The sequence below is a fragment of the Amblyomma maculatum genome, unplaced genomic scaffold, assembly GCF_055883805.1.
Source record: "Amblyomma maculatum isolate TAMU_Amacu unplaced genomic scaffold, ASM5588380v1 scaffold_13, whole genome shotgun sequence".
NCBI classification, from domain to species: Eukaryota; Metazoa; Arthropoda; class Arachnida; order Ixodida; family Ixodidae; genus Amblyomma; species Amblyomma maculatum.
Genome location: NW_028146738.1, coordinates 21,003,579 through 21,026,298, shown reverse-complemented (window position 1 = coordinate 21,026,298; position 22,720 = coordinate 21,003,579). Strand labels below are relative to the sequence as shown.

The window sequence follows — 22,720 nt, the reverse complement described above, 5'->3', positions numbered from 1 at the left end:
ATTTTATTGCACTGTACGTTATTGATTACTTTTTTTTCACATTCAAAAGGCAGCTTGTTAACTAGAGAAAGCCACATGACCAACTGTTCAGACGCTGTAATGCTTGTGCTTTACAAATGGGTAGGCTGTGAAAGTATTACACGGCTGGCCTAATCTGTTAGTACAGTAAAGGTGCTAGTACAATAATGTACTACATGCTGGGAGCTAAAATTGCACTAGCCACAGGTTCTGCATACACTCCGTATGTATATAGCGATTAACCGGGCAGTTTGTGAAGGCAGTAAGCTGTTTGATGATTGCACAGTGCTGTAATGTGAATGCCACTAGTCCCTCGTGTATCTGTTGTCAAGGCACACAGCCTTGTCCCATGCAAGTGCGTAATTCACATCACACCTCTGCAGAGCATGCCTGCCACAGTGCGCAAACAAATAAAATGGCCTGTACTGTAGTAGAGCGTGCTACTTGGTGCTTAGAAAGTTGGATTTTGTAATAGTAATGACTTTTTTTTTCTTTAATGTACAGAAAATGTGAAGACCGTGAGTAGCGTAAACTGATAAATCCTGCTAGACTTGGTACAGTTATTTTAGCGCATGTGGTGCTGTCTATTTGGCTTTTGCAGGCCTTGGAGAGTGACTACGTGAGTGCCCACCTGCATGAGTGGATTGACCTCATCTTTGGCTACAAGCAGCAGGGCCAGCCAGCCATAGAGGCTGTAAACGTCTTCCACCACCTCTTCTACGAGGGAAATGTTGACATTTATAGCATTGATGACCCACTGAAGAAAAATGCCACCATTGGTTTCATCAACAACTTTGGGCAGATTCCTAAACAGGTGAAGAAAGCGTGCACTTTATTCTTGAAAGTTTTAGTGTAATAGAGAAATGGAAAGAAGTCCTGTCAGCAAACAAAGTATTTATAATAAGCGTCCATCTCTCATAGTCTTGTTTTAAATAGAGAAAATTCCACATCGTGAGACACAGATCGGCTTTTTGCTTCCCCAAGAGGTACAGGATTCACAACTCAAAGGTAACCCTTAAACGTGTGCTATTAGAACCCGAAAAGAGAGTGAAATGAGATGAAAAATTGATGTGCCTTAATGTAAATACAGTCGAACCTGGATAATTCGAATTTTGGTTATATCGAACTCGCGGAATATCCCCTTGAAAATCCCATGTAAAAGTATAGGAAAGCTGCGTCGTATATCAAACTCATTTTCACCGGTCATTCGATATATTGAACTACGCACCACGCATTGCACGGTGCGCCTTGCCCAAAGACGATCGCATCACCCTCGGCCGTTTGCCTCGTGACGTTTTCAAGCCACGCGCAGATGTAATGAGAGAGCACAGGTCAGCGACGGCTGGTCTAGGGCAGCGCCGCGCCCTTTCCCCAAAGGCGCGCGCATCTGCGGTGATCGCTTCCGCGCGCCAGCACGTAACGTTTGCAAGCCATATGCATGAAGGAACGAGAGGCAACCAATGAAGCTGTGGTGTTCGGGAGAGGGGAAAAACGCAATAGAGCGAAGCGCAAGGGTGTGCTCGCTCTTCTGGCCAGCTTTCTCCCCTGCCTCTCTCTATCCCGGTCTGCGTTCGCAGCACTACGCATGCGCGGACAAGCCAGCTCGGCCTGTGGCTTTCTTTCTCCAGTGTGTGTTGTAAACGCTCTGCGTACGGCGGCTGACTTGCGATGCGCATCTCGTGTCGTCGTGCTGAACGTGTGTAAGCTACGGCGGCTGCGGACACTAAGAAACGGCAGTTTTTAGTTCTTCCTTTTTTTAGCGCGAGTCATTCATTCTTGCCGTCGTTCTGAATGTGCAGTGTAGTGGCTGTGGACGTTAAGAAGCAGCATTTTTTTTTTTTCTTTTGCGAGAGTCCTTTCTTGTCGTGCTGAGCGTGCGGTGCAGCTATGGCGGCTGCGGACGTTAAGAAGTGGCAGGGATTTTTTTTTTTTTTTTTTTCGAGCCGTCCATTATATCTATGAACCAACAAAAGCATGCGGTCAGCTGTGATCATGACACCGACTTTTAGCATTGTTCGCTTCAAACGGCATTTGTTGCTATCACACTTTCCTACGATTTTGTGGCAGTGGATTACGCCCGCCCCAAGCGCAGCGTGATAAATCGAACCAGGCTTGTACAATCAATCCATCACGGGCACTCTGCTAAGTTCGCTCCCTGCCAATGTGGGATCTATCAAAAGTATAGTCAAAAAGACACGTGGTGATGTTATCGCTGTCGCTGTGTAGCATCTTGGCGAGCTGCCAATAAATGAACTGTGGATGCGACGGTTGAAACGGATGAACGCGGCACCGAATGTTTTTTTGTTTTAAATTCTCGGAGGCAAAAGTGGGGGTGGATTAATTATGCCAGTGGGTTGATTAAGCGACAAATACAGTATCATTTTTTACGAACGCAAGCGGCGTCTTAAGTCAATTTCTGTGAATCGAATTATTGATATATCGAACTATTTTGCGATCCCCTTCAAGTTCGATATATCCAAGTTCGACTGTATTTGAACCAGTTTGGGGGCACTGATTGTGGCAAAATGAAAGCGGTAGCAAACTACAACACATAAGTGGTGTGCATGGCTGCCAACCCTACTGATTTTCCTGGGAGACTTCCGAATTTTGATTGAACGTTCCGATTGTACAATCACTGCCCTAAATCTCGAGTAAGTGGCCTCTGCCCTCGTATGAACGGTTTTTGTAAAACTGGCGCCAAGAAATCTGCAGCCGCATCGTAATCACCAGCATCAAAGGCTACACTAGCACCGGTAGTGACATGGTGATTATTTCTTGTCGGTGGTGGCAAATTGGGTGGCGGTGCACAGCCAGTGCAGCCACAGTAGATGTAGAAACTGCGCTGGCTTTGCCTTTGATCTCTGCTAAAATGTGCCCTCTCGGTGCTATTGGCTTTGAAAGATCATTGCCATAGCTTTGCCCAAATGTCACGTCATATGGTCCTCCTGTATTGCACTTGGCCGCATGCCTTGTGTTGCCAACCTACTCTGTGCTATGCCTGATGACGATGTGATGGCTTATCTTTCCAAACTATTGTGGCCAATAACGGCCATAGACGGAATTGAGTCTAATGGGGCTAATAATGGTTTCAAATGAAAAAACTGCAACAACACGTCAATAGTGCTGAGAAAAAATGGAAGCAGCGGCGGTACGACGCCGATCATTTTGCATCGGCTGTGGAGGCGAGAACAACTCAGCGGCGTCACACAGACATCTCGGCGCACACCTCTAGCCACATTTCTTATCTGCTGTTGCTGCTTGTGTGATGTTAGATTACGACTTTTGGAGGTTGCTGTACAGGGGCAGCCACATCCACATTTATTGAAGAATAGCTGGAGGAGCGATGGCAACAGCGTCCGGCCGAGGCAAAAGTCTCAAAGTGTCCTTAAGCGCTCGTGCCAGCGCTGCCTCATTCTCTTCGGCACTTGGCCGGTGCTGGCCTCAAACGTCATTACAGGGCTGCTTCCCTACGTGATGAGTCGATAAAGAATAAAGAAGGACAGGATGGCGAGGAACAATAAGAGAGTGTGGAATAGTAACTAAAAAGGGGTCCATAAATAAGTTAGGTCATTGTTTATTAGTTCAGGTCAGAGGTCCGTAAACAGCCATCAGGTGTAGCACGTGAACTCACGTGGCCAAGCCTGGCTATGTGCATCCAGGCTTGACCAGGCCAGGATCCAGGCATCCAGGAGAATATGAACAGAGAGGAGGAAGATGAGGAGAAAAGGCAGGGAGGTTAACCTGTAAAAGAAACCAGTTTGCTACCCTGCACCGGGGGAAAGGGGTGAGTGGATATAAAAGTTGAGAGAGAGGAATGGGTGAAGTTAGTACAGTCACATCACAGACATGTCACATCACATCGTCACAGTCATCACAGAACATAACAGCAAACTAAGTCTTTCGATTAGGCCTGTACTTTTCATAAAGCGGAGTAGTGCCTGGGAGGCCTTCACCGCAGTAGATTGCCGTGGCCAGGGACCTAAAATCTTAATTTCAGTCATTGGGAAGTTGCTGCCGTGAATAGGCACCCGGGAATGGGCAGCGAGATGGTCTTGAACCCATCGGGATGTCCACCAGGAGAATCCATTAGTGTCGGGAGTGGCGTACGGCTCCTGATATGCGATGTCCCATCTGATGCGGATGAAAGTTTCGATTCCAGTAGGTGCAGCCAGAGATGTGGAGCTGATGTCACGGGTGCTGGCGTTAGCGAATAGCTTCTCAATGCGATGGGCTTCCAGCCTGCAACATACGGCATGAACGGACATGTTCCTTAGCGATTCATGAAAGGAAGGCGGCATCGTTTCTTCTCTTTAGTTGCGGAACTTATTTTTGAAGCATCATCGCGATGCTCCCAATTTCACCTGAATGAATAATAAAAATTTGGGTACTTCCTGGGAGGGGAAATAATGTGTGACATTAAGTTTGTGTCATATTATTTTGCACAGTTGAATAAGTCATTTTAGCAAGATTTGTTGATAAAAATGAGCAGATACTTTTCAATGATTTATAAGTTGTTAAATTTGAGGAGCTTACTTCAGGTATTAGGATTGGCATATCTATTTAATGGTAACTATACTTCCTTTTTGTATGCTAACTTGAAGGAGCTTGAAAATTTGTTCATCTTATCAGAATTTTGTGTAAGCGTGCTAGGTGCGTCCAGATATGTGCTGCATAAAAACAATTGAATAGACTGAGAGCAGGAAAGCAGCTCATATTCTCCTACTTGAAGAAGGCATATGTCTAGTTCCCATCCCCCCGTCCAATTTTTCTCACTATTCCGCAGCAGGTGCTTCCTTTCGCTGCAGCTGTTTTTCGTTTTATGATTATTATTTTTTTCTCTGTCTTGCTCTGAGCACTTTGGGATGTGCCTAGCTGGGTAGCCTTTGTCCTCCTGTAGCACAGCTGATAGCCCACGAGCATGCCCACCATCTGTCTTTCCACATGCTAGTGTGCATAGTTCCAATATTGGGCCATTGCTGCACTGCGATAGCACGCATCACAACACTGTGTCAGTTGAAAATTCGGGCCTGCAATTTTTAAGCTTCAAGTTAATGAGCAAGTGCCCCTTGTGCCTGTGCGCCTGTTACAAGGGGTGGTGGGTTATAAAGTTCATATTACTGGCATGAAGGCATGAAGAAAGGCAGTTAAAAATATGGCTTGAGTGGGAGTTCAGGGAGTTCATCATTATATACACATATTCGCCACCCAAGACCATGCACTTCTGCCCCTGATGGACGAGCTGGCGCAGACTATCGCGCTCTAGACCTCATCATTATTTGTGTTCTGGAAGAGCATTCACTCGAAAAATCACTTCCTCGTCGTCCTGGAAGTGTTCTCACACACTGCGTTCTTCATGGGAAGGACGAGAAGCGTTATTTCGCGTGAGGTTGGGTGAATATGGGGGATGATGCAATATCTCATTGGGTAAGACGGCTGCGTGGGTCTGCTGAGGGAAGCAGTGCATTGTCACGAAACAGGCAAAATATTCTTGCAATCACTCAGCAACTTTTGTTTTGTGCAGATTGCTGTAAAAAGGTGAGCACTTTGCACTCGTACTAACGTGTTCCACTATTTCTTCGACAGTTATCCACCGGTCAGCCAGCATTAGGCCAACATTAGAAAGGGCATCACTTCTTTGTTCTTTTTTCTTTCTTTTTTTCCCCCTGTACCTCTGCTTTAGTGCATTTGACCTTTTATTAAGGCTGAGTGTTTACCACTTAGTTAATGTGCAACACTTAGTCTTAGTTTTCACCTTTGAAGAGTATCTCTTAACAGTACTTCCTGTCACCAAACAAATTTGTTCTGGGGCGTCTTATGTGTAAGAGTATTCTGTTTATTACCTGTGTAGATGCCTTATAAGTTATAAGTATTTGTTTTCTCGTTTTCTGGGCCATTTGCTTTCACAACAGCTTTTCAAGAAGCCTCATCCATGCAAGAAACTGACTAACAGAACCAGTGTGGTAGACCCAGGGCCCATAATGCCTGGCTTGAGCTATTGCCATGACAAGTTATTTTTTCACAACCTGGACAACCTCAAGCCATCCCTGCACCCACTCAAAGGTCAGTACTATTATATGTGGTCAAATCAAATGTGGGATAGCTTTGTTAATGACACCATTCTTTTTATACTGACACAAATTTCCATGCCATATTGCATTAAAAGCAGTAAAATGACTGAAATGACGCTGCATTGCCCTAAAATAAAATTGAAAGTACTGCCGGATAATGGATTCCAGTTATGGAAGATTTTTCATTTTCTCTAAAATATAAACTGACTCATTTGACTCAATGTGAGAGTTAAAGTTCACAGTTTGAGAAGTTTGATGGTTATTGGCTCTCCTTGTCTTTTTCCTTTTCTTATTTAATTGGTACTTTTGTGAATAGGGTACAAAATCAGGCTCATGCCACCAGGTCATAAAGCCAGGTTTTCAGTGCCATAATCTCAGCTTATGCATTTATCTGATGCATGCGCAAGTTGTGGCATTCCATTTGAAATTGTGCTGTGGTTGTTATCAGTGTGTGGCAACTCACCCACATACTGTAGGTTCGAGCCAGAGCAAGCCAAGGACATGGTCCGCATGCACTGCATGCCTGCGCTTGCGCTCCAAAGGAAGCAAAAGCACAAGTGCCAAGCACAAATGTTTAATGCACAGAAAGCTGTATCACAAACACTACACTAACCCGCAGACCTCTTTACAACTCCCAGCTCGGCCGCAGCACCCGAGAGCGGCGCCGCACGCACAAGGCAAAAGCTATTTGCATGTTCGCGGTGGAGCTAAGGGCACTCACGGGCCACACAGCCAACCAAAGGATTAAAGCATTAAAGCGCGCGTGACACATTGTCAGAAAGAATAAGGGATGCGCGGAGCACATCTCGGCGACATAGGTCACACGTTGATGACTCAGTGCGCGTCGCCACCGGCACTGATCGGCAGTGACAGAGAACTGTGCCAAACCAGGCCCTCCTGACTCAAAAGCATCAGCGCCCCACATCAGGCGCCTGTTGCGAGGGTTGTGAACGCTCGCACCTAGTCTCGAGCAAGGTGCGCGCTTTCAAAACTCGCAGTGGTCCGTTGGCCATGGCCGGGGAACCCAGAGAGAACAACATACGCGCCTGGTGCTGCCCGAGCCAATGGCGGTCTACCGATTCGCTTTCAACGCGTGGCCCCGTGTCGAAACAAGAGCACAGTAAGTCACCAGGAGGTGGCCCAATGGGGACGCGAGACTGGCACAAGAAGAACCGAATGGATGTAGTGGCAACAGTTCTCAGGAGAGCTCCCTTCGGTAGGGATCAGCAGTGCGGCTGCCGTCCCCTTCGTCTCGCAGTGGCCCCACAGGGGGTCTCTTGCTAGCAGAACAGCAGCACCGGCCACGTTTCGCATCGCTCCTGGAGCATATTCCCCACTAAGTGTAGCTTATTGCAACAGCAGTGTTAGTAATCATGAAACATTCTTTAGAGAGTGCAGGCTAGAATTGTTTTCCTCCTACACAATCACTAGTGAATGAAGTTTGTCACTTGAATTTTAAATTTTTTCCAACATTGTTGAACTGGTCACACTGCACTGCAATCTGTCCAGCCACCAGTGAAGTAAGGCTGCAGGCCCATTCATGGATGTGTTGGTAGCGTTGCAGCAGTGGGTGCCATTCACACGTTCGCAAGATGAGATAGAAATGGCACATCCACAATGCTAGTAGCCTTCATCACAGAATCAGCTTACTCTGAGGTGATCAAAGCGCATGCGATGGCCCACCATCAGTTTGTGCTTCACCAAAAACCATGTACTATACTTTTGCCACTTTATTTTGGCCATTAGTACTGATAGTGCAGCCAACATGAGATATTCTGAATTACACAGGTATTTGCCAAGCTCTTGTCTATGCCACCTGATGGTATGGCATTGTTGTTGAGACCCACACTTGGGTGGGTAGGTATAGTTTTATTTCTGCTTGTAGACATACACTTCATTTACTTTTGCCTTTTCCTTGAATATTTGGCTGGAAGCTTCATTGTCGTATATATGCAGGTAAGGGCCTCACTCGTCTCGGCACAAGGCGTAGTGTCAGTTCAAATAGGACAGTAAAGTAGGTTCCTTGGAATATAGCTTGAAAATTTTACTGAAAAATGCCATTTCGTGAAAGCGCCGCACCCTGCCTAAATTGTGAAAAATAAAGTTTTGCCCTCACCCGCGTGTGTCAGTATCAACCAGTGCAACTAATTTTTTTTTCTTTTTCTTTTCCAGAATTGAAAGGTCCTGTTGGTCAGATAATACAACATGAGAAGACAGTCTTGGCCGTGGAGCAGAACAAAGGGCTCATCGGACCCCTGTACAATCGATATGTTGCCTGGGGATTTGCTGACTACAGTATTCGCATGGGTCCTTATGAAACTGAGCGTTGCAACTTTGTTTGGGAAGATGTTCCATCAGGAGAGATTCTGTGCTGTGCCTGTCCAGATAGCAAAATCATCATCACTGCAGGCACAAGTTCGGTAAGCCAGCAGGGTCTACTAAGGTCACAAAAAATGCTGTGTTCTTAAAAACCCATGTAGCCTGCATTCTGTCGACTGGGCATGAGTAATTTCTTACAGAAATTTGGTGAACTTTGTGGATTTCACCTATATAAAGAGCATGGCATTTTGTGTGTCTCGTCACTTCTCTGTCCTTCGCCTTTTGACTGGTTTATTTTTCAAGAACATGTACCAGCTGACCCAGATTTCAACTGTACTTTAATAGAATTCAGTTCAGTTTATGATTATCACGGCCTAGCATTGTTAGGCTCAGTACTGAATGAAAATAGCCCTATGCTTTGTTGTTTTCATTTCTAAGCTCCTCATGCCTTCTTTTACTGACTTTTACTAAACTGAAACCGCTCCATGAGCTTGCATTTGTGTGCTCTATTTGGCCAGAGCAGCCCAAGAAAGACAGGGTTCTAGGTTAATGTTTATTTTAGCCAGGCCAGCAGTGCTTTTTGCAGTTGGAGATCAAGTAGCAGTGAGATGTCACCATGTCAACTGACACAACAGAGCTATCGCCTGCTATCTTTTCATTTGGCTCATTCACCTGGGTTCACTAATCTCATTTAATGCAATTGCCATTACATTGCCATCTAGCAGTGCTTAACTGTGATTGAAGTCAACTTCCAATGACTGTGGCAGTTTAAACTGTTCATGTGAGAGGAACACAACTTATACTCTGGCTGTTGTCACATAACTTTATAGTTATTTTATATCGCAGTGATTTTAGCCAGCTCTATGTTGTGACAGTTACTTTAGCTCTAAGCTTCCATTTATCTATACAGCCATTTTATCATGGCAAGATGTGTGCATTTTGCATCGCTGTGCAAAATATTCAGTCGTGTCTTACTGACAAGTTCATTTGTATTTTACTGCTGTGCACTGCTTTGCTAGTTTGTAAGGAAGGGTGTTGATCATTTCTTGCTCTCATTTAGTCAGGCTGTGGCAAAGAGATGACTGAAATTTGTTAGATTTTTTCTTTGAGTTGCTTAGGATAAGGCATGTGTCATGCTTATGACCAAGCTTTCTTTTCTTAATCGATGCTGCCTTTCAGGTGGTGACTGTGTGGCAGTTTGACAAGAAGAAATTGACACTGAAGCAAAACTTGCATGGCCACACAGAGGCAGTCACGTGCCTGGCAGCGTCACGCCCTTACAACCTCATTGTGAGTGGCTCTCGGGACTACTCCTGCATTTTGTGGGACCTGAGCCGACTCGTGTTTGTGCGCCAGCTGCGGGGACACACTGCTCCAATCGCTGCTGTCGCCATCAATGACCTCACGGTAAGACTTGGCTCATTTCATTCCAAGAAACTCTGACAGTGCCAGAAGTCACCAAGATAAACACTTTTCATAAATTATGCGTTCACAATTGAACAGCGCTGTACAATATGCACTATCGTATTCAGATATGTGGCGCAAATAAACACAAACACAGGAGAAGATACACAGCACACGCGCACACTACCAACTGTAAGAAGAACCGGAAAACACTTCCTCTTACACTCAGGCACGTCTCAACTTCCTCTTCTTCTCATTTTCCTCTTCTTTGCCCAGGGGGAAAAATGGCACTCACTTCCTCGCAGACCTTAACCTTGTCCAAACATGGCGGTGACCAATCTCTTCTTCCTCTTCTTCTATTCTTCCTCTTCTTTCCCAAAGGAATATTGACACTTTCTTCCTCTCAGCCCGAAAACATCAACCAAACATGACAGTCACAAAATCTATACTGTCTTGTAAATCCACACCTCTGCTTTGCCCAGCAGCTCCTACCACGCTGGGCAAAGCAGAGGAAAATGAGAAGAAGAGGAAGTTGAGACGTGCCTGAGTGTAGAAGAGGAAGTGTTTTCCGGTTCTTCTTACAGTTGGTAGTGTGCGCGTGTGCTGTGTATCTTCTCCTGTGTTTGTGTTTATTTGCGCCACATATCTGAATACGATGATGCACCAACTTGCCCCTCAAGCCGTTATTTTTAATATGCACTACTTTTTGTAATGCTCTGCCAGAATAAAAATATAGCATAACTGCATTGGTACGACTCTCATAGGACTACGTAAAAATTTGTGGCACCCAAGGTTCATGCAAAAAATGAATGCAATTTGTATAGTCTGAAACACAAGAAATATATTCACAAAACTGTTTTCAGCTGATGGGATTCATTTGCAGCCGTACTCCACTGCTCAGTGCTCACTGTGCTTACTGTGCAGCTGTGGCATCAGTAATGTAGCCTGCATCCAGGCAATACCTGGATGTAACGAGCGTTCATATAGCAAATTCCTTAATATTATGAAGTTGTGACAGTGCTGCCAGGGTGTATGCCAGTATTTATTGGTGGGGCATCTGGAGTGAGAAGCTATTTGAATAAAGTTGAAGCCAGTGATGCCTTCTTGGGTGCAGTTGGCTGGCATAAAACTAACCCTTTAAATTTTTAAATATAGTAATGGATGGGGTGAAAACTTAAGCTCGTTAATTCGAACTTCACGGGACCGGGGAAAAAGTTCGAATTATCCGATGTTCGAATTATCAAATGGCCTCGAAAAAACTGACCAGAACCATTTGTATTACGATAAATGTACCGTATTTAGTCGCGTAACGAACTCCTCGCATAATGAACCCACCCAGCCCCGATTTGTGCCTATGAATCTGGGGGGGGGGGGGGGGGGGGGAAGGCGTCAGTCGTTAGCGTATTCCTCCGCTATCACGGTCCACAACACATTTCTTGGCAGTGCGCCAAGATAATGCACAGTGATAATGGCGTGTTTATCTTTTGACTTTAGCTTCGGCAGGGGGGGAGGGAAGCGAACTTGGCAAAGTGCCAGCGCTTGTCCGGTTGTACAAGCCTCCTTTTCAGTACCTTCGCTTTAATCACGCTATGAGCGATTGAGGCGGTCGCTACTGCCACTCCAATCATCGAAACGAACGGTGCTAAAAGCCGGCGTCATGATCGCGGCTGACTCGCGCGGTTCCGTTGACGACTGATGAGTGGAAGAATGAATGGCTATCGCAAAAAAAAAAAAGTTTAACCTATAGTGTCCGTCCGAGATCATAGCCTTTTACGGGCGTTGACAGGGACCGCGCCGACAGTACTTATCCCTATTTCCAAATTAACAGGGTTGGAATTAACGAATATTTAGTTGTAAGCTACGGAGGTTGCGCAGAAGAGAGAACAGGCAGCTACCGCCGCGCGACTATGCACTGACCTTGCTGCGGCCGCCGTCCCCTCCCTCCAACGCCGCCGGCCGCTGCGTTGGTCATGGCGCCATTTAAGTTTTACCCACTCTTCCATGGTTTTGCCTGGTTTCATCTTCTGTCCCCGTTTTGGAAGTGCGCAGCCTCTAATTATGCCTTCCGATTGCGGAGGTGTTTCTTTCTTTATTTTTTTTTTTTTTTTTGCCGCGTGATGTGCGCCAGGCCGCCCAGACGCGGCGGTGCGTAGTTCGAATTATCCGTAGCGGAACCAACTTGCGTTTGAATTAACGGTCTTCTTTATACACAGATCTCTATGGAGTTTGGCCGGACCAAGTAGTGTAGTTCGAATTATCTGAAAATTCGAATTATCGAGGTTCGAATTAACGAGCTTTCACTGTAAATGCAAAGCGCAGCAGTCTTGCACAGGTTATAGAAAAAAAAAGAGCAATCAACTATGAAATGTAACCAATTACAGTGGTTAGTTACAGCCCCAGAAAGTTAACTGAACAATTACAGTTGAACCTCGTTATAACGAACATGGATACAGCGAATTATCGGATATAACGAAGTAAAAACAAAGTTTGGTTAGCTGTGCTTTATTTCTATGGGAGTTCTATCTGTATAACGAAATGAAAAACTGAAAATTTGACGCTAAATCGGTTATAATGAAGCAAATTCTGTATTCAAACGACTCAAAGTCCGCAAAGAAGCAAAAAACATTTTTGCAAGATGCTAACCCCCGCCTAAAATGTGTTTGAATCACCCGCGCTTTCGCATGCCACGCCATCTAGGGACCACCAATGAATCTAGTATCAACGGCTGCCTGGCATGTGACCAGCATGAGATCGAACCACCGCCCGCGCACCCCTGCTGCTACTTTTTGCTGGCCCGTGCCTGTGCTCTCTTTTCTCGAGGTCGTGCCATCGTCTTGCAACATGGTGGCGCCATAACGCAAAGCAGTTTCTCTTGAAACAAAGATAAAAATATTCAGGGCGGTCGACAGCGGGCGCAAGAAAGAGATTGCCGCAAACTTCGGCATTACGCCTAGCACTCTATCAACCATACTGAGCGCAAGGCAGCAGATTGAAAATGTGCACTCTGCAGGCACCGTGAAGATTGACAGGAAGCGCGTCAGGTATTGTCACCACCAGGATGTTGAAGATGGCTTGTTCGCGTGGTTCAAGGACATTAGCGTACAACCTGCCTGTGTCTGGTGCCATGCTTCAAATGAAGGCAAGAAGTCTCTCTTGCATCTTGGGCCACGATGACTTCTATGCAAACAGTGGCTGGCTGCAGCTATTTAAAGACCGCCACCAGATTGTTTGCCACGCCTTGTCTGGCGAAGAGGCAGTCGTTGACATAGAGAACTGCAAGAAGCGAGCAGAAAGCTTCCGCGTGCAATTGGAAGGCTACGAGGAGCACAATGTCTACAACGTGGACGAGACTGCGCTTTTCTTTAAGCTGTTCTCGGAAAAATCACTCGAAAAGCAAAAACCACGTCACCATCATTGTTTGTGTCAAGATGGATTGGTGAGATAAAAGGCGACTGTTATTGGTAAATCTGCCCACCCCAGGTGCCTGCACAACGCCCGGAATGCCCAAGTGGACTATTGCTCGAATAAGAAGGCATAGATGACGTCGTCACTCTTTGAAGCACGGCTGAAGGCCTTCGACAAAGAAATGACAGAACAGCGCAGGAAAGTTCTCCTTGGATTGGACAACTGCTGTGCCCATAAGGTGTCTGTAACTCTTGAAGCGGTCTGCCCAGTTTTTTTGCCACCAAACTCGACCTCCGTGCTGCAGCCATTAAACAGGGGCATCATTTGCTCACTGAAATGCTGCTACCGGAAGCGATTGGTTAAGTAGTTCTTATTTAACATAGACAGAGGCATATCAACGGCCGTAAACCTCAAAACAACGGTGGACATGCTGTACGGTGCATGGAACGAAGTGGCACAGTCGACAATAAGAAATTGATTTGTCGATGCTGGCCTAGCCCATCCGCCTGAGAGACTGAGCCCAACGACGCCCACGATTCTGAACGTGAAGTGGACAATTTCGATGAGCCGACATGGCATCAACTGGCGGTTCTGAACGTTATGTCTGAGGACTTCATCGCTGCTGATGACAATTGGCTGTGGTGCCCGAATTGACCGACCAAGAAATTGTCAATCAGCTGCTTCCATCAGATGATGCTACGAGTAGCGATGAGAGTGAAAAAGAAGGCGAAGAGCGAGCTCTCAGCAGCACCGAGGCCGATATGGTGAGGAAATTGAGGAGGTACCTTGAGAAGCTACCTGTGGCCAAATCAGCTGACATTAGGAAAGCACTGCACAGTGTCGATTTCGTTGAGAAATTTGTTCTAACAAATAGTATGAAGTGCTGCCAAATGAAGATTACGTCGTTTTTTAACTAAATCAGTTCTGCGTGGCCAAAATCGCAATTTTTGTGATTATTTTTGCTTTGCAGTGCGAAATGAAAGGTGAGTTTCGCATGCTTATACCACGCTTTAAAGAAAAAAATTGTGCATTTTTTTCAACTCTGTGTTTTTCATATTAGGGTAGTCTTTACTTGGGTTTATAAACAGACTTGTTTTGTAGGAATATGTGTGTGTACTTTTACAACAAATATCGGATATAACGAACGAATGTCTGCGCAAAATGAGACTTCGTTATAACGAGGTTTGAGTGTACAGAAAAGTAATAATTACCATTGCATTACTTTCCTTGCAATGTTTATTGTCATAACACAAGTTTGCTTAGACTACAATGAACTAGTGCAGGTCACTTGACAGTTTATTACAAGCTGTTAACTTTCAAGAAAGTTGTTTTTCAGAGCTGCCGTCGTTAATTTCCTCACATCTTTTTGTGAAGACATCAGCTGCCGCATATGTATGCGCTGGAGGGAAGAGTGACATAGAGCATATGAGCACATTGCATACTATGTCATGGCTGCACAATGCTTCGATGCTAGTTGTCTTGGTTCTCTATGAAGAGCCACGTTTTGTTGTTTTTAGCCCTCTGGTAAAGTGCCACATAGGGCCAAGAAAAACCAGAAAAACTCGTCGCAGGGGATTTCTTCGCAGCATTAGATGCTATCTGTGGTGCAAAACCATAACATGGATCGTTCCGTTTGTCTACTAACAATTGCTGGAGCTAGTCATCATTTAGCTTTAAATTGGGCAATCTCAAAGGATACCAGCAGAATTTCACATTCATTCGTCAAAGAGATGGTCCAGCCTGTATCATAGGTATAATAACAAAAAAATTGCCACTATTATTTTTTTCTAGTGCTGCATATAATGAAAGAAAAAAAGTAACCTTATTTACCAGTAATCAATTACAGCAAAAAGTAATCGAATTACCCATGACGTTACCTTGAAAAAGTAATTGATTTATAACAAAATGAACAAATATGTAATTGATTACTTGTAATGTGTTACATACAACTCTGAACCACAGTGCACTTCACATGCTGGCTGCCTAGCAGTGACCAGAATAGTACATAGTTGCTGATTTCAAGTAAGCTTCTGTATCGCACAGGCATGGCTCCACTTCTCCTGAAAATTTTTCGAAGGTTTGTTCGGGAGTATTTTTTGGTCTGGTTTTATGGGGTTCAATGTTCTAAAGCAACTCAGGCTGTGGGGGACGTAGTAGTGAAGGGATCCGAATGGCTTTGACCACCTAGGGTTTTTTAACGTGCACTTAAATTGCACAGCACACTCTAACAATAGGAACCTGTTGTATGGTTCTGACCTTCACAAAGAGCCACCAGCTTTTCTGTAGGATTACTAATTAATGTGTCTTTGTGGACAGAAATTGAGTTTTTCAGACCAAACGGTGCATTTGTATTGCATCCTCATGATAGGAGCCATCATTCTACATTTTCTGTTGATTTGACACATTTTTATTGTATTTTTACAGCATTTTTTGTACCATTTGCCGTTTTCTTTATGATCGCTGGGAGGTGCTACAATAAATTAAGTGAAAGGCATATACAGTCGACGACTGATTTTTCGAACATGCTTGATTATTCGGAGTTTTTCCCTGCACCAGGACATATCTTATAATGTCAATGTATTATGCGGCTCAAAATTTCGGACACTCTATGGAGGGCTATTCGATTTTTCGAACATTCCAAACGTCAGCCGGGTCAGATTGTGACTAATCATGGACACCGCAGCACCAATGTCAACAAGGGCATCAGCAGGAACACCTTTGAGGAAAACTTCAATAAAATCGACAGGGCTTGACACGATTGCTGAGGGCGCAGTTCTTGCCTTCGGAACTACGGTGCCTAGTTTTCCGTCATAAGGGATGATTCGCGTCGGGTCATAGGAGAGCGGGACCGGCGTCGAGGAGACGCCGACCGGTGTGCGTATGAGTCGGAATGAGGCGGAGAGTGAGGCGAAGACGGACGACGCAAGACTGGGTCGGAGACAGGTTCGTCGTACGTTGTTGTGGGCCCGTAGACGTAATGATGGGATAGACGTGCATGGCTGCACCGGGCCACACAGCCAGCTACACCGCAGACATAGCAAATGGGGCAGTTATCGCACCGCGGATCGGTGCGAGGACGAGCAGGCTGTGCAGGTGTGCCCTGAAGCACGGGTGGCCGCCTAGAAAAGTTGGGGCCCAGTGTCGCGTGCGTAGGCATAGCGGGTGGAAGCGGTAGCCTGCTCGCAATTTCGGCATAAGTCAGTGGAGCAGCGACCATAGGTGGTGGGTTGCTGGGTGGCAGGATCTCAGCAACCTGCTCCTGGATGACGCGTTGCAATGGGGGCAACAGAGATTGTGTGGCAGGGCGGCAGGTAACAAAAGACAACTGTCGAGCCACCTCTTCCCGTATAAACTGCTGAATTTGCTGGAGAAGCGTTGCGCGATATTGAGGCGAGGCGGGAAGATCCAGAGTCGAAACGGCGTCTTCCGAGCAAATGCTAAGGCGCGTGATGAGACGCTGTTTTCGGAGCTCGTCATAACTTTGACAAAAAGAGATGACGTCAGAAATGGTTTGGGGATTCTTGGCTGTCAACATCAGATATGAGTCATTGTCGATCCCGACGGATTAAGGCGTTTACATAGGTCAACAACATCCTCAATGTAGCTGGTAAAGTTTTCGTCTTTTTGCTGAGCCTGGGAACCCAACCGTTGTTTGGCATAGTTTCCGAACAGTGGAGCAGCCGAAAACCTCGGTGAGGCTAGTTTTAAAGACCGCCCAGGTAGAAATATTGACACGGTGCATTCTTTGTCTTCCCTCTGTGCTGATTGCGAGCGTGTGCCTCCTCGAGGCGAAGAAACCAAAGTTCTTCTGTTGAAGCGGGCCTGCTAGTTTCCTGCCGCACTGTGACTTCTGTGACTCCTGTGTCCCGCGGTGACTTCTGATCAGACTTCACACCATGACAATATCAGCTTCGTGGTTTCAAAACCACAAATTTGCGGACAAATAGAAGATGACGGGGAGTTTAACGCTGTTGTCCCACTTATTGTACGCACTCACTCATTCGTAGGAGGTCAGCCAGTCCTCCACGTTTGTGTCATCCGTGCCACTGAAGATAGGTGGATCGTGCTGCCATGCTGGCCCTGAACAGATGGGGGTGTTGGGGACAAGCGGGCCAGGTTGAGCCATAGTGTCAGTCACAGTGGCAGGGCTGGTTATGGTGTAACTGCGGAGCTCCAGGATCAGAAAAGGCGGCACCTCCACCAAGTGCAATGAGGCTTTACTGCAATAGCTTTACAGATACGTTGCTGCTGCCAAAGCCGCCGTTTCTCAGAGCAGGTGCGAGCTTCTTCGTCTTCGCCATTTTGTCTTCTTCATCTTCGCATTTTCCTCTTCTCGCAAATCCAACTATCCATCCTACAATCTATGCTGGATCTAGGCTATATTATTTGCCTAGCAGCTTCCGCTTCTGGGACAGCGTCGCTGCTCACTGCCGGAGTGGGTTTTTTTTTTTTTTTAGCGTGATCACTTCGACTGCCTGTTGTTCCTCTGTGTTTGCCGTGCATTTCACATGCGTTGTCGAGCATACCGCCTAGCCTTGGTCGTGCTGATGCGAGAACTACGTTCTGTCGCTACTGTGGCTCGCATTTAATTGAATCAACTTCAGTTCTTCGAGAAGCTGTTTCCGGATTTTATAAGGAGCTCTTTTTTTTTTTTTTTTTTTCTGCAACGCTTAGCAGCGAGAAGGCACTCAACGGAGTCGGTGTTGTGATCCAGTGGTTCATAATGGAAAAGCAATCATCGATGTTGTCGCCGGCCTCGAAGGCACCGATGAAGCGAGGAAAATACCTCGCCATGTCGATGGCGAAGAAAGCGGCTACAGTCGAACCCGGATATATCGATCGAAGGGGATCGCGAAATAGTTCGATATATTGATAATTCGCTATACAGAAATCGGCTTGTGACCGCACTTATGATGCGAAAAAACGATACCGTATTTGTCGCGTAATCAACCCACTCGCATGATGAACCCACCCTCCACTTTTGCACCCGAGAATTTGAAAAAAAAAAAAAAAACATGCGTTAAGGCCAGCGCGCTCACATGCAAGCGATTGAGCGATCTCAGCGACGAGCGGCAGCGACAGAACGAAAATTTTCGAACTTGTTGGAACTGCGTCCCTCTCGCTGCTCGAGCGCGGCAGCTCAAAACAAAATTTCAGTGTCGCCGCGGCGGCAAAAATCGCGAGCATATTCGCTTGCATGTCGATGGCGCGTGTCAGTCCGTTTCGGTCGTCTCATCCACAGCTCATTGGCAGCGTGCCAAGATGCTGCGCAGCGATAACGTCGAGGCGCGTTTATCTTATAGCTCCTCCAGTGGCGGGGAGCGAACTTGGCAGAGTGCTCGTGATGGTTTGATTGCACAAGTCTGGTTCGATTTATCACGCCGCGCTTGGGGCGGGCGTCATGATCGCAGCAGCTGACCACGCGCTTTCGCTGATTCATACATGCAAGGATAATGATAAAAAAAAATAAAAAATAAACATCCCCGCGAAAAAAAAAAAAAAAGACCCTGCCGCTTCTTAACGTCCGCAGCCGCCATATCTTACGCTACGCTGCGCGTACAGCACAACGATAAGAAAGAATGACTCTCGGAAAAAAAGAACAACAAAACAAAAAAAAAACAGAGAGAGAGTTGCCGCTTCTTAACATCCGCAGGCGCCATAGCCACGTCAGCCGCTCAGCCGCCGCACGCAGAAGGTTCCGCAACACACGCTGGAGAAAGCGTCCGACATCTGTCCGAAAACGGGCTAAGCTGGCTTGGCGCATGCGTTGCGCGTGCTGAAGGAGAGAGATAGCTTGGCAAAAGAATGGGCACACCCACGCACATGGCTTGTAAATGTCATGTGTTGGTGCGCGGGAAACGACAAGCGCGGGAAACGACAACTGCTTGTCAGATGCGCGCGCCTTTGGGGAGTGGGCGCTGAGCTGCCCAGACCAGCCGTCGCCGAACTGTCCCCTCTCATTCCTTCCGCGCGTGGCTTGAAAACGTCACGCGGCAAACGGCCAAGGGTTATGCGATCTTCTTCGGGGAAGGCCCACTTTCCAGTGCGTGGTGCGGAGTTCGATATATCGAACGACCGGTGAAATTGAGTTCGATATATGACGCGACTTTCCTATACTTTTACATGGGATTTTCAAGGGGATATTTCGTGAGTTCGATATAACCAAAATTCGATATATCCGGGCTCAATATATCCGGGTTCGATATAACCGGGTTCGACTGTATTGTGAAGCTTGTGGCAGGTGGCCGATCACATGCAGACGTCGCGAAAGAGTTCTGCATTTCGAGACAAACTATTTCAGACTACATAAAAAACAAGCAGAAATTTTGGAGCCAGCAGAGAAGTCGACTGGGTGTCATCAGAAGAATGTAAGCAAAGGCACCTACCCAAAGCTCGAGGATGCCCTCCTCGTATGGCTCAAGTCAATAGTGGCCAGCAAGGTTCCTGTCTCCGGTGGCCTCCTCAAACAGAAAGCTGAGACGACGGCACTTCAAATGAACATTGAAGGTGTTAAGGTCAGCGACGGCTGGCTATAAAAAAACATTTCAACCTCATTTAAAAAACTGTGCGGCGAAAGTGCAGCTGTTGAGCTGAGTATTGTCGCGGACTATCGCTCTGAGAAGCTGCAGTCGCTCTAACAAGAGTACTCGCCAAGTGACATGTTCAACTGCGACGAGACCGGGCTTTTTTTTAAGCTTATGCCGAAGAAGACTCTTGCCTTTGCTGGTGACCCCTGCCATGGTGGGAAACATAGTAAGGAGTGGATTACAGTTTTGGTCTGCAGCAACATGTCGGGAACAGAAAAGCTGCCGCTGCTCGTCATCGGCAAGTCGAAAGCCCCAAAATGCTTCAAAGGCGTAAAGACCCTGCCTGTCTTGTACGAGACTGACAAGAAGGCGTGGATAATGCAGGAGCTTTTTGAAAGCTACGTGAGAAAACTGGATCGTAAGTTTGACCAAGAAGGCTGCCGAGTTTTGTTGTTTGTTGACAACAGCGCTGCACGCGGGCACATTCACAACTTGAAAGCTGTGCGCGTCAAGCTTTTGCCACCGAACACGACGTGTCCTGGAGCCAATGGACCAAGGTGTGATTCGAAACCTCAAGGTCAACTATCGATCACGCTTGCTTTCGCGTGTGGTGGTGTGCCTCGACAGTGGGAAAACTTAGTCTGTCGATTTGCTTGGAGCGCTTAATGTGCTCGCTGATGCGTGGAAGTCGGTGGCACCCACAACGCTGCGCAGTTGCTTTCGCCACGCGGCCTTTGTACTGAATGACGAATCGGCTGCCTTGGACGAGGAGAGCGTCGTCGAACAGCTGTCAGGCAATGAGCAGCTCATTGACGACCTTCGCATTACAAGTGTCGAAATTTCATCGACTGTCTCGTTTCTAGAGTTCACAGATGTGGACCACAAGTTGGAACTGTGCGCTGGGCTCACAGATGCAGAAATTATTCGCCAAGTGCTTGCGGAGTCTGAGAGCAACGACGACGATGACTCACCTGCAACAGTGCAGCCAACGCAAGCTGAGCTGATGCAAACGCTCGTAACCCTTTCATTGGCTTATGGCGACACTACGAGACTCTCGCCGAAATTCAGGCGGACCTGTTAGCACGGAAGCGGAGGGCGGTGCAGAAAAGCATTCATGACTTTTTCCATCTTCAAAATCAGTAATAGGCAATAAAGTGAGCTTTTTTGGTGCACATTTGTTTTTTCGGACATTTTCGCAGTCCGTTGAGAGTCCAAAAAATCAGTCGTCGACTGTATACATATTTAGAGGATTTCAAGTGATGGATAAAGATAATGAGATTAATGTAATTACCAGGCACTTTCCTAGTGCAAGCCTCTCACAAGAAGTTTGGTGTACCAGTATGCAGCTGATCTTTATGCACTAATATCCATGGGGTATGTGAATAATAGCACCAATTTAATAATAGCACTTATTTTTCTTAGTGTGTACAGCCATCTCAGTAGGTTGTTTTTCATAAGTTATAGGAACTGTTCATGTGTATTCATATCAGTTTTATTTTCTTAAATTGTTCCATGTAGATGAAAATGTTTTGTGCGAAATGTATGATTTTGAGATGAACATTTTTCTTATGTAATTAGTATATGGTAGAAGTAATTGTAACCATTTTTCACTGTCGGTATTATGTGCGTTTTTATCCTAACAGTGTGTGAAATGACAAACTGTTACTGATATGTTTTTAATTTTTAATGCCAGAATCTGTGTGGGGGGCGGGGACCTCTGTCAGGCTTTCACATAGCCTTTAGTCCCTGCCTCCTCTCGCTTGTACGAGGAATCAATAAACTAATTCAATTCCAAAGCCTAAATAAAGGATTCTTCAGGCAGCAATCTTTACCATTAAATTTTATGCTGGCATGGAAAACAACAGATGTTGCTTTGCTTGATCCACACATCTTTCATTAAAGCAATTCGCAGTAAACAGATTATTTCTTGTTTCGTTTGAATTTTTTATGTATCTTATTGTGAGAACACTGAAAACTTCATCACTGGTAGAGCCACTGCGTTGATGCTGGTCAGTAGTTTATCTGCACAGTTAATATCGTAAAAATTGTTACGTTTCAAAAAAAAAAAAAGGGAAGCTTCAGGGACTTTTTGAAATGTGACTGAAGCATCTTTACCGTGTGTGGGCGAATTACTGTTGATGTGACTGTTTTGAAATTGGCCAGCTGTTTGTTTTTGTGCACAGCCAGTGTTCATGGGGAGAGTAACTGGCACTCCTTTACTGTTTTCTCGTGAATGGCCACAAAGCACTTTAAAACAGAGATCTCGCATGTTGTGCGATGTAACTCTATGAAGGTCAAATCAGTTATATGTACAGTCATGAGCAAACGTGGTATACAACATTCAGCTGGTGGCGGAGCTCAGGCAAACTGTATCCAAACGCCATCTAGCGACAGCGACACATGCATGTCAGTAAAATGTAGCACCGCCACAATTGTCTCGGTCCCAGATAGCTGTTGCTAGGTGGCGTTGTAATGCAGTTTTCCACCACCGGCTGTATGTTGTATACCACTTTTGCTCATGACTGTACATTATATGTAAACGGTTGTCAGGTTTTATTTTGGCTGGACTGAAGTCATTAAGCTACAGTTCTCAAACACTGCTTTTTCTGCATGTGCATGTTTTGGTGAAAATTATTGTTTCTGTGTATTTTGTCATGTTCAGGGGGACTTGGCAACATGTGCTGGCACTCATATTACTCTGTGGACCATCAACGGCCAAGAGGTGGCCAGCGTGAACACTGCCACTGGCCGCAGTGACCGCCTGCAGCAAATACTTTGTGTTTGCTTTTCACAGCTAAATGAATGGGACAACCAGAACGTCATCATGACAGGCTCTAGTGATGGTGTTGTCAGGGTATGTTCTTGTATTGTGGCAATTTTATTTATTTATTTTTTTTTGTATTATTTTTTTTATCAAGAGGATTTGTCGTAAGTTTATCTGCTTTCTAGTTAAATACAAATTCTGCTCAGTCCAGCAGT

The 22,720-nt window shown here is 45.9% G+C and overlaps 1 protein-coding gene across 1 annotated transcript in view; it reads left to right on the top strand.

Annotated features, from left to right (window-relative positions):
• bchs (WD repeat and FYVE domain containing 3 bchs) overlaps positions 1–22,720 on the top strand; it is a 180,707-nt gene that overhangs the window by 137,101 nt on the left and 20,886 nt on the right. The window contains exons 59-63 of the mRNA XM_084586055.1: positions 620–832; positions 5,928–6,078; positions 8,259–8,506; positions 9,585–9,812; positions 22,404–22,595. Coding sequence (XP_084442181.1) covers positions 620–832; positions 5,928–6,078; positions 8,259–8,506; positions 9,585–9,812; positions 22,404–22,595 — 1,032 coding nt within the window. The remainder of the gene's footprint in view (positions 1–619; positions 833–5,927; positions 6,079–8,258; positions 8,507–9,584; positions 9,813–22,403; positions 22,596–22,720) is intronic.